At 40.6% G+C, this 11,268-nt stretch overlaps 2 protein-coding genes across 2 annotated transcripts; both read right to left on the bottom strand.

The window, feature by feature from the left end:
* Window positions 1–1,812: 1,812 nt before the first annotated feature.
* On the bottom strand, window positions 1,813–6,114 carry LOC131857557 (uncharacterized). Its single transcript, XM_059210232.1, has 4 exons — window positions 5,904–6,114; window positions 5,261–5,768; window positions 3,271–5,161; window positions 1,813–3,129 (listed from the first exon to the last, which is right to left on the bottom strand). Exons 1-4 carry the CDS (start codon window positions 6,112–6,114, stop codon window positions 1,813–1,815), a joined length of 3,927 nt encoding a protein of 1,308 aa, XP_059066215.1.
* LOC131857556 (uncharacterized) lies at window positions 6,111–7,319 on the bottom strand. The gene has a single exon (XM_059210231.1). It carries the CDS (start codon window positions 7,317–7,319, stop codon window positions 6,111–6,113), a length of 1,209 nt encoding a protein of 402 aa, XP_059066214.1.
* Window positions 7,320–11,268: the final 3,949 nt, after the last annotated feature.

The following is an 11,268-nucleotide window of genomic DNA, read 5'->3' as shown; positions in this document are numbered from 1 at the left end:
TATATCTTTTCATGCATGCATATTCACTTGCAGTAATTATGTGTATTGATGAATATTAAGTTAGTGCAGATTTGAGTTAAAAGTTTTAATTGTGAAAAACTAATAAAGTGTTGATTCACCCCTCCCCTCTCAGCACCGGTTGGGACTAACAATATCATTGGTTCTTTTTGCATCATTATTTTGGATCTTTGACAACTCATTCATAGCCTCATTCTCCATTTGCACCTCTCCAATAGTGGAATAATTTTTTCCTTGTAAGAAATTGTTTGTCAAATGTCCCCACTATTGACATTTCTTAAATTTTGTAGGAGTTTTTTCTACTTCTACCCTTTGTCTCCATATCCTTGATTTTGATCTCTTGTGGCAAGGAAGATTTTATGTCTATAATTGGAGAATCTCTAACATACATACCAAATTCATTATCCACTAAACTTTCATCTAACTTGATAAGGAAACCTAGTTTTTCTCCAATCAATTTTAATATACCAAGATCCCAATACTCCATAGGAAAGTTGTTAAATATAACCCACATGGGGGCTATCGATATCTCATGTGAGCTAGGGTTCAAATTGGGTTCTCAATCCTTCATATATATACCAATTATATCCATTAAGAATGGCCCCTAGTTCAAGATTTCATTCTTTTTTTCTTTTGGAAGGAATTCTACTAGGAAGAAACCTCAAGGCAACAATTTTAGTTTAATTTCTCTACATTTTTTTTTTTTTAAATTGGTAAATGGCCGAAGCCTAAATAGCTTTTGACTGGAGCTATGAACTAGTGGGGACACGGTAGGGGGCCCCATCCCCATTACATATCTTTGAATTATTATTATGTTCGATTAGATTGACCCCAAGACCTTCCCCATCCTATGGAAGGCCAAGAGTCACAGGGGAATTGAACTTGGGTCTCCACAGTGAGAACCCAGTGTTTTAACCAGTTAAGCTCAACCCCCTGGACATTTCTCTACATTATTACCTTGACACTAATTTGTCATGTTTTCCCTAGATTGCCAATCCCCCACCCATTTTATAAAAAAACACAAATTTTTAAATAGTCTGCCAAATTAACCAAATCTATACTATTGATGGCAAAGGAAATACATTTCACATTCAAGGTTTTAAGGTATGATTAGAATTTTATTTGCACTTGTAATAGGTGTTTGCTCTTTTAGAATCCAAACCTTTACTATTTCCTTATGCTCCAATTTATCATATTGATTCAAATGAACCTATTGTGTTCTATTGCAAGATCTTCTATTGGCCTCTATTTTATGGACGTCAAATTCTATGAATTTGTATTCCCTATGTTTGTGCCCCTTGCTTTGACCCTTGCTTTGTAATACCATTGATTATTTGGTAAGTGAATAGACTCCCTCCATGAGTTTTTCCAATAATCATTTATCCACTTTGAAAAGATTTTGTCTTGAGATCATGCTTTGGGACTATCCTCTCTTATCTATTTCCCCTCCATAATGAAATTTGATCATGATCTATTTTTTTTCTCAAATTTGAAGTTTCTTAAGAGTTAGCTTATTTTACTTTACTTTAAAATTATTTAAAAATTATATAAGATCTTTTCTATATATTTTATATGTTAAAAAAATATTTTAAATAAATGACAACCCATAAAAATTAAAATAATTATTTATTAATATTTTTAGATTAATATATTTAATAAATCGTATTAATTCAATTTTTTTTGAAAAATAGGGGTAAAAACTTTATTGAAATTTAGAAAAGCTGAGTACAAAACAGCAAAGGGCCAAAGCCCCAGGTACTACAAGAGATTACAGAAAGAACAAGAACGAGAACTTCATTCCCCAACACCACTTTCATCTTCAACAAGAATCTTCTCCAAATCCTGACATAGCTCATAGGGCAACTGCTCCCACTCATCAATCCTCCGGTCATCAACATCTTCTGATGCCCATTTAGCCAGACAATCAGCTGCCCTATTCCATTCCCTTGGAATATGGGTAAACGACACCGAATCCATTACAGAGCTAACCTGTAGTATCTGTTGTACTAACACAGATAGTTGCCAACTAACCTCAGACATCTTCCTCTGAAGGAGCAAATTAACCAGAATTTGAGAGTCAGCTTCATAGATCACCTTCCGCCACCCTAGGGCATAAGCTCTCTTCAAAGCATATAGAATAGCCAAGCCTTCCATCCTATTAACAGTCTGCACCCCCTCATTAGCCGAGAAGATAAAAACCACAGATCCAGAAGAATCCCTACCAATCCCACCAATCCCAGCTGGGCCTAGATTACCCCTAGAAGAACCATCCGTGTTAATTTTCAGAAAGCCAGCAGGAGGGGGGAGCCATTTCCCCATCCTTTGAGCTCTATGTTTCACACGCCTACCTCTCCTGGCGCAAGCTGAGGCTGGAGATATCCCCTGTATACCAAACCTATTAACTATCTCCGCATCGCCTTCCTCCATTGGCAAAATAATCTCACTCTTAACTGTCACAGTTTCCTGGACCATTCCCATAATTCTAGTCCAAACCTGTTGAATCCCCAATTGTTCACCCCGAAAGATTCTACGATTCCTTTCCAACCAAACTTGCCATAGCAAAAAGATAGGGCCAGCATACCAGACATCCTGCAAGAATGTAGCCGAGGAAGGGGGCCTTCCCAGTCTCATCCAAAACTCAGCTAGGGAGGATGCATGAAAGCACTGACTCTTCCAGGCATCCCACCAGAAGTGCCATAGTTGCAATGTGAATGGGCAGCGAAAGAATAAATGTGGAGAATCTTCCTCCCCCCCACCACATAGAACACACCTAGAAGGGCCAGCAAAACCCCTCTTCTGAATATTGTCCCAGGTCAAGCATCTATTCCAAGCCAAAGTCCAAGAAAAGCAATTACATTTTGGCCAAGAGAAATTATTCCAGACTCTCTTCCACCAATGGACTTCCCCACCAGAAAATTGTTGAGAGAGCAGTGCCTGATAACCAGAAGACACAGTGTAAGTACCTTTGGGATTAGGGGACCAGGCCAACACATCACTATCCATCAGGGTGCTACAGCTATGACCCGAAAGGATGTTATGAAGCTCAGCACACTCAACTTCCAACCCAAGAATAGGCCACTCCCTTGAAGTCTTCCATCTTGCTTCCACTACCTGCCCTTGAAGGGAAAATGACTTGAAGTCACACACCCTAGTCCAACCAGCTTCGCAAAACCTCTGGGCCAATATACTCAAGTGAGGATATTGGGAAACTATGGGGGGGTAGCCATCCTAGGAGTCATGCCAAAACTGTGCCTCTATCCCACTCTTACAAATCCAGAAGAAACCACCCTTGATGAGCGCCGCCCCCTTCTTGAGAGTATTCCAAATCGTCGAACCTTTCCCTGCCAAGCTATATCGAGGGATATCACGCTGGGGGATCCCAAAAAAATACTTGTGAGACAAGATCCTAGCCCACACCCGATCCTGTTCCACACACCATCGCCAATACAATTTAGCTGCCAGAGCAATACCAGAAAGCAAAGATTGATGTAATCCAAGACCACCAAATCTTTTAGGACTACAAACAGTCTCCCACTTAATAAGGCTCCACTTAGTTGATGACAAATTACCAGCCCATAAAAACTGTCTGGCTAAAGAATCAAGGCTCTTAACAAAGCTCATCGGCGCCACCTGAATCAAACATCTGTAGAGGGGAAGAGCCTGTACCACAGATTGAAGTAACTGGACCCGACCAGCAAAGGATAGCCAACGATGAGTCCAGTGGTTCACTTTGACATTGAACTTATCCAGAATGACCTGCCAGGAATCCCTAGACTGCCTGCCAGTAGAGATGGGGATCCCAAGGTATAGAAAAGGAAGACTTCCAATTTGGAACCTGAGAATATGGGCAATTCTTCGTTGAATTGAAGGCGGAGTGTTGAAGAAAAAAATTGAAGACTTGCCCTCATTAATTAACTGACCAGAAGCAGCAAGGTAGACATCTAGCGCTCTGCGCATGTTAGAAGCCTCCCGAATAGTAGCCAAACCCATCAAAGCTATATCATCCACAAACTGTAGGTGAGATTGAACAGGAATACCCCCTCCCCACTGCCAGCCCTGAATAAAGCCTCCTTCAACATTCCTTTTAATCAACCGACCCAGACCTTCCACCAAAAGAAGAAACAGGTAAGGAGAAAGAGGGTCACCCTGCCGCAAACCCCGAGAGGCCCCAAAGAGGTTGGAGTGCTCCCCATTAATCAAAGCTGAGAAGGAAGTCGACCCCACACAACTCATAACCCAACAAATCCATTCCTCCTCAAAACCAAAGGCACTCAAGACCTTCTGCAGGAAGGACCAACGAACTCTGTCATACGCCTTGGCCATATCCAGCTTGATGAACATAGCTTTGGCTTTAGAGCTGGCCATGGAATGGATAGTCTCAGTAGCCACCACCACCCCATCCAAAATCTGACGACCTTCCACAAAGCCACTTTGCTCTTCGGAGATTAGCACAGTAAGCCCCTTTTTCAACCTTTCAGCTATCAATTTAGATATAATTTTATAAGTTACGTTGCAAAGAGAAATAGGGCGAAATTGACTTAATCGGTTAGCCCCCTCCCCCTTGGGAATGAGTGCCAAGAAGGTAGAGTTCAGGGCCCGGAGCATTTGCTTATTCTTCTGGGATTCTTGAACAACTGCCAATAAATCAAACTTGATAATGTCCCAAAATTCCTGGAAGAACTCAATCGGGAAACCGTCTGGACCAGGAGCCTTACCTTTTTTCATCTGGAAAACTATTTTTTCTAACTCCTCCAAAGTTATGACACTCATAAGATATTGTTTCATTTCCAAAGAAACCAAAGAAGGAATACAGGAAAGGACCTGGGCCTCTGCAACAGAGTCTCCCTGTGCTTCCTCTCTAAATAAAGAAGCAAAATACTGCACTGCTTCATCAGCGATACCCTGAGTAGAAGAAATAACCTCTCCCCTATCAGTCACCAGAGATGAAATAGCATTACCATGTTGTCTGGCTTTCACTGAATTGAAAAAGAAGGCAGTGTTCTTGTCTCCCTCCTTAAGCCACTCAATCCGAGCTTTCTGTTTCCAAAAGATTTCCTCTCTCAACTCCCATTCCTCCAAAGCTTTTAGAGCTCTGGCTTCTTCCCGTAACAAGTATTCAGACACTCCCTCCTCCCTAATCAATCTGGTAATGCCATTCAACTCGACTTGAGCTTCCTATTTTGCCTGGTAGATGTTTCCGAAGCATTGTCGATTCCACCGCTTGAGCTGATACTTAACATACTGGAGAAGCTTAGCAAAAACATACATTGCTGTACCAAAAGCCGGCCTGCCAACCTGCCACCATTCGGCAACGCAACCATAGAGGTCCGGGTCACGAAGCCACATAAGCTGGAACTTAAAAGGCAGCTTCTGAGGCAGACGAGCTGAAGAAGTGACAAGCTTAATTGGCCAATGATCTGAGCCTCTCCAATCCAAAATTTCAGAACTGGAAGACCACAATCCACCCACCCAAAAATAGGAAACCATGAAACGGTCTAAGCGTTCAGCAATGCACCTGTCACCCTCCCTTCTATTATTCCAAGTGAAGCGGCCATTGCTAGGCTTGATATCCACGAGATTGAGTGCTGAGATATTATCTCGGAGCAAGAAAGAAGAAGGATCCAGTCTTGTATTACCTCCTCGTTTTTCCGTTAGATCAAGAATAGCATTAAAGTCCCCAACAACAATCCATGGCAAGTAAGGAAATAAACTACGAACCAAAAAAATATTATTCCAGACCAGGAGCTTACCTTGGAAGTCAATAGGAGCGTAGACATTAGAAAAGAGAATAGATTCCCCCGACTCAGTGCACAAAGCAACCAAGGATAAGGAGGACTTAAAGGAAATCCAGGACACAGGTTGGATCTTTCGTGGGTTTCAGAGACATGCCACACCCCCCGAAGATCCCTGAGCTCCAATACACTGACATAGACCATTCCTCCACAGCTTAGATGCAATACTCATCATGCATTCCACAGAAACCTTAGTCTCCTGAAGGAAGAGAACATCAGGAGAATGACTCCTAACTAAATCCCAAACAGCCTTTTGTCTAGGGCCGCTGTTCAAGCCCCTTACATTCCATGAGATAACTATCATTTCGAAGGAGTCGAAAAGTGGGAATCCAAGGTCTTCACAGAACCTGACTCCACCAATGTCTCCCCAATCATCTTGATCTTTTCTAAGTCCTTCTTTCGTCCCAATTTAACATTTTTCTCTGAGACCCCCTTCTTACCATCTTTTTGGAGAATGCCCAGATGAGGAGAAGATTTACCTCGCTTATCCGACTCTGGAGCTGCAGTCCATGCAGGAATAGAAACATTCTCTACCCCTTGCCCCAACTCACCATTTGGCTCTAATATCATCTGAACCCCTGTTTGCCCATCCGTGACCATAGGCACAGTAGTCTCTTCATGGGAATCAACAGGAGGAATGGAAGAAATAGTCCCCATTCTAGAATCCCCTACCTGTTCATCCTCAATAATTACTCCAGGATTAACTTCTGGCTGACCCAATTCATCCAAGATCTCGAACCTGTTAAAGGTATCTTCTTCCTGACGCTCCCTTAGAGTCCGCTTCTGGCCTCTGTTCCGATTACGAGCCTTAACCCGAACAAAGCCCTCAGCATCTTTATCCTCCCCAACAACAGGCTTCTTCCCTTTGTCCACACTAGGATTATCACGAGGAGGAGGCGAAGTTTGCTGTTGCACTGACTTGGCCTTTGGGCATCTTCTCACAAGATGGCCATATTCATGACATAGACAGCATCGAGAAGGAAGGGTCTCATAGTCCAGTTGTTGCACCCAGGAATATGAGCCCGCACACATCTCTACCGCATCAGGCAGTGGTCTACTCAAATCCAGTTCCACACAAATTCGAGCAAAGGTCATAACTTTCTTACCCAAGGTTTGTGATGAAGGACCCACCAGCTTCCCGAGCATCGATGCAAGCATATGGAGAACATCCTCGCGACAGCATTCTATAGGAAATCTGGGTAACCGAACCCACACCGGAACCCGATTTGGAAGCTCCTCAGAAGGATTAAATCCTGCATGCCATGGTTTGACGAATAGCCCCACCTGGTTATAAAAATAGGGTCCACCCTCAAAAACCCTATTCCGATTAGCCATACAAAGAAACGTTACCATGAAAAAATTATTTGCTAGCAACGTAACCTCCATTTCACCCTCTGGTTCCCACACTTTCTGAGCCCAGTTTTCCAGGAATTGGAGAGAAACTCTTAAACCCAGGAACTTGCAATACAACGAATGTTTAGAGTAATATTCGACATCTTCAGCAATCATTTCAAAGGGAATTACCAATTTGGGTCTATCTTTGCACCTTTCAAGACATTCGTTAATCTTCGTGATCCGAGATCCCACAGGCGAGCCTGGATCCGTAGCCCCTGAATTCTGAGAGAAGAGGGCATTTTCAAAAACCCTTGCTTCCTGACTTTGGCAAATTCATAGCCACTGCTTCATGAAATTTTGAACTAGGCACCTCCCTAGGCGTCTCCCCTTTGGCCATTAGCCCTCTCAGCCCTGGATACCCCATCGCAAAGGGATCTGATCGGGCCCAACACAGCCCCGACCCGTCACAAGAGCGCTGCAACCAAATCGCTCAACTCCCGCCCGCATGCACAGCCCACACAGGCTCGTCCCAGCACAGAACGACGGCCAAAAAAGATGAAACAAAACCTGCAACAGGAAAAAATAGCTCCCCCCCTACCCACGCGATCGTACACCCCCCCTACGCAGATGCAGACACAGCAAGGAAGAGCTAGGGCACGATTGCCCTAGCCCGGCGACGGTAGACAGACGCTCCCATCACAACCAATCAAAAAAAACTCAATCGTATTAATTCAATTCACTTAACATGTTAATCGACATTATATTATAATAATTGTAGTAAAATTATTAAATTATTATTTTGTTCAGCAATAACACCCTTATATCTATTTGTTCGGAAATAACACCCTTATATCTCCTCGTGTCGTCCTGTCTTCAAAGCATACATGAGGCATATGGGTCTCGAGTAAAGTTGAACCGAAGACCTCCCATGTAGAAGGCTTGCAGCTAACCGCTGCGTTGTGGGGTCACCCCCTGTAAAAGTATTAAATTATTAGAAAACAATTTTTATTTTTTTAGCTAGAGAATTTTTTGAGACGTGTAATATGTCACTCCACAACATTTTGTTTATTTATTTTACCTATAGTAATTACAATTATCATGGCAATTTTATTAAAATAAAATAATATAAGAGCACTAGACCCGGAAATAATTTTGGGCTAGAGGAAAACCTATTTAAGAAATACCTTAAGGAGGCTAAACAGTAGTTCACAATTCGGGATTTAGTTTCAGTCACAGAAATTCTCAGACCATGGAGAACGAAACGACAAAGTATGTCAACGGGGGCTCTTTGCCAGCTGGGCAAATTCCTGAAGATGCCAATGAACATAAGATCATTTCTTTTTCATTAGCTAACAGGTCACGAGTTTGATTCTCTCCCTCGTTTTCTCCATTTCCTTTAGATTCATAATCTAAGTTTAGGATTCTTGTTTTTATGTGCAGATTGTCCAGGAGCGGAGGCAGAATCGGCAGGGAAGACAGACGCTTGCAAAGGATGCCCTAACCAGCAAATATGTGCCACCGCTCCCAAGGGACCTGATCCAGGTTTGTACAAAATATTATTCCTTAACATTTTTACCACGTGGTCTCATGGAGAATGTTAATCCGTATTTTCTCGACGGGTGCTTCTGAGAAAATTTGGGAGGATTTTGCATTTTTGTGATCCCGTGCTCTTCCTAAACCTGCTCGAAAAATTCACAAATTTATGCAGCTGAATTTCATTCTCCCTAATGTTATAGAATTCGACTAGCTAAAACTCTTATAATCCAGATGATGTCTTTTTGGTTGTATCAGGCATCTGTGGTATAAGACAATTACTTGAAACTTGTCTATATGAAAATAGGAGAGAAAAATATCTGTAATTTTTTATTTTCGTGTAGCCTCTATTGAACGCAAGAGATTTTATTAAAAAAGGACAATATAAGAGAAATTTAACACCTCAATGCATAATGTTTTGAAACATTCAAAAAGAAATTGTGCCGAGATTTCATAGGATTGATGTTTTCGAACACACTTTGTGGTCCATCGTCTTGATCGGAGTAGTGTTTGGTTCACAAAGTTCAGACTGCAGTTTTGTTTAACAAAGTTTGTACTGCACTATATGGAGTCATTCAATGTGAGGATTGACCAAAATTAATGATTTGAAACTTAGATCCTATCGAATTTGTATGGTCTAATATGTCAATATATTTAAATTTTTATGCCATTTTTCCCAAAACTTTATTTCAGAACTTATAATATTATTTATAATTTTTTAGAAAGAGAACATGTTTAATAGAGATTATATTCTATCTGGACAAATGCTAATATTAGTATGCAAAACATGCAATTAACAAAAGCACAAACTTGTTGTTGTGTTATAAGAAGAGAAAGAAATTGACCTAGGAACGTGGAATGATAATTCATTGGATGTACTTCTTTATCTCTTCTCAATCAACTTGCTGGGATTAATTCTAAGATTGAAGATGATGATGCTAAAGCAATTTTATTCAGTAGTATGCCTTTAACTTTTGATAATGTTATATTCATATTAAACTAACTCAATCCGAGTTTGAAGTTGTGATATCTTTCTTTATTGGAGAAGAAAGTCAACTCAAGAAAAATTACTCAATTAATTTGGAAATTACTTTACTTATTAAGAAGTCTGCCATTTCAGTAGGGAAGGAAAAAGTTTTTAAATGTTTCTTTTGTCAAGAAAGAGGAGATTTCCCGATGAGTTGATTCAATGTGCCAAGGATCTCATTGAAGGTAAGTTGAAGACAGATAAAGCCATGGCTGCCACTAAAGGCAAGATTGAAGATTGTGGTTTTGCAGCATACAATCAACACTCGCCCCGCCTTGACATGAGGAGGAATATATATGCATCCATTTATGCATCCATGCATGCATGTATGTATATAGTTTATAAATATATAGGTACATACACATCTGCATACATATACATGTACATACATATATAAATACATATACAGACATATATAAATACAGAAAAAACCAAGTTTTAAGATCCGCCGATACCGATATAGCTAAATATGACAATTATAGAAATACATGTATATCTATTATTTATATATCTAGTGGAATGAAACAAATTTCAAAAATGTTTATTTTGTTATATAGTTGCAACATTTGAATGTTTTTCATAAACTCTAAATTGGATATAGAAGATGTGGTGCCCTATCCAAATTTATCAGATATGGCCCAAATATTGTCGTCTTTAAGGATATGTTTGTGTTGGATTGTTGGCATTGACAAAACTGGTCAATCTAGAAAACCGGTATATGTGCTAAGGTTTGTCATTGATGTCGAACACTTATCGATGAAGACACAAACCGGTGAAGTGGCATAGGTAGAGTGGTGTTGCTTTTTTAGTAAGCAATAGTGAATGGAAACAACATTGGTATTGAATAATCAAAGGTTACTTTAGCTCAAGGAAAGATAAATTAAGTCAACCGATCTATCATTTAGGAAGATCTGTCACTTTGGTGATGGTGAAGTCGCAAAAGGTGACTCAGGCAAGAAAACTTGTTTGCTCTAACCAACTGGTAACTCACTGGTAAATAGGGGAAGAGATTTGGTGCCAGCACAACAAACCGACAATCAAAGGATGAATCGGTAATATAAGAAGTGCAGTTGCATACCAGTACACCGGTATGACAGAAGGAAGACAAGTGATCACCATAAATCTCAGAGCAGTGATCGGTTATTCAATTACGGTGGCAACAGATGAGTTGGTAAGCTTGTGTCTATGCCAAAACATTTGTTGGTAAGGTTAACTTTCAATTATCATGCAGTCAAGCATGATTACATGCAGATTTTTTGGTTCGTATTTATTTGGCTGAACATGACTCAAAAGTTTCTATCTTTGGGAGATGCGGTGGCAGAATTGGTTGAACAGTTGGCAGAATTGTTGTAAGGTGCACATACAAAGAGTGGGAGATTTTGAAATTGAAATCTTCCGAAATCCTTGATTGATTTGATTGGGGATATGCCTGAAGGTGTCGACAGAAAATGTATAAAGAGTTCTTGAGCTCTTTCAGAAAGTTTTGATCATGAAATTTGAAACAAGGAAATCTTGTTGAAGGCGATCCAAGGTGAAGAGCAGAGTGAGAAGAAGTGCTAAGAG

The sequence above is a fragment of the Cryptomeria japonica genome, chromosome 8, assembly GCF_030272615.1.
Source record: "Cryptomeria japonica chromosome 8, Sugi_1.0, whole genome shotgun sequence".
Classification (NCBI taxonomy): Eukaryota; Viridiplantae; Streptophyta; class Pinopsida; order Cupressales; family Cupressaceae; genus Cryptomeria; species Cryptomeria japonica.
This window is presented reverse-complemented; position numbering and strand designations above follow the sequence as displayed.

Coding starts and splice junctions, on each gene's coding strand:
- LOC131857557 (XM_059210232.1), bottom strand. CDS start 6,114: ATGATAGTTATCTCATGGAATGTAAGGGGCTTGAACAGCGGCCCTAGA. Junction 5,769..5,903: donor ATCTTCGGGGGGTGTGGCAT/GTCTCTGAAACC, acceptor TTGACTTCCAAG/GTAAGCTCCTGGTCTGGAAT. Junction 5,162..5,260: donor GTTTTTGCTAAGCTTCTCCA/GTATGTTAAGTA, acceptor TGGCATTACCAG/ATTGATTAGGGAGGAGGGAG.
- LOC131857556 (XM_059210231.1), bottom strand. CDS start 7,319: ATGATTGCTGAAGATGTCGAATATTACTCTAAACATTCGTTGTATTGC.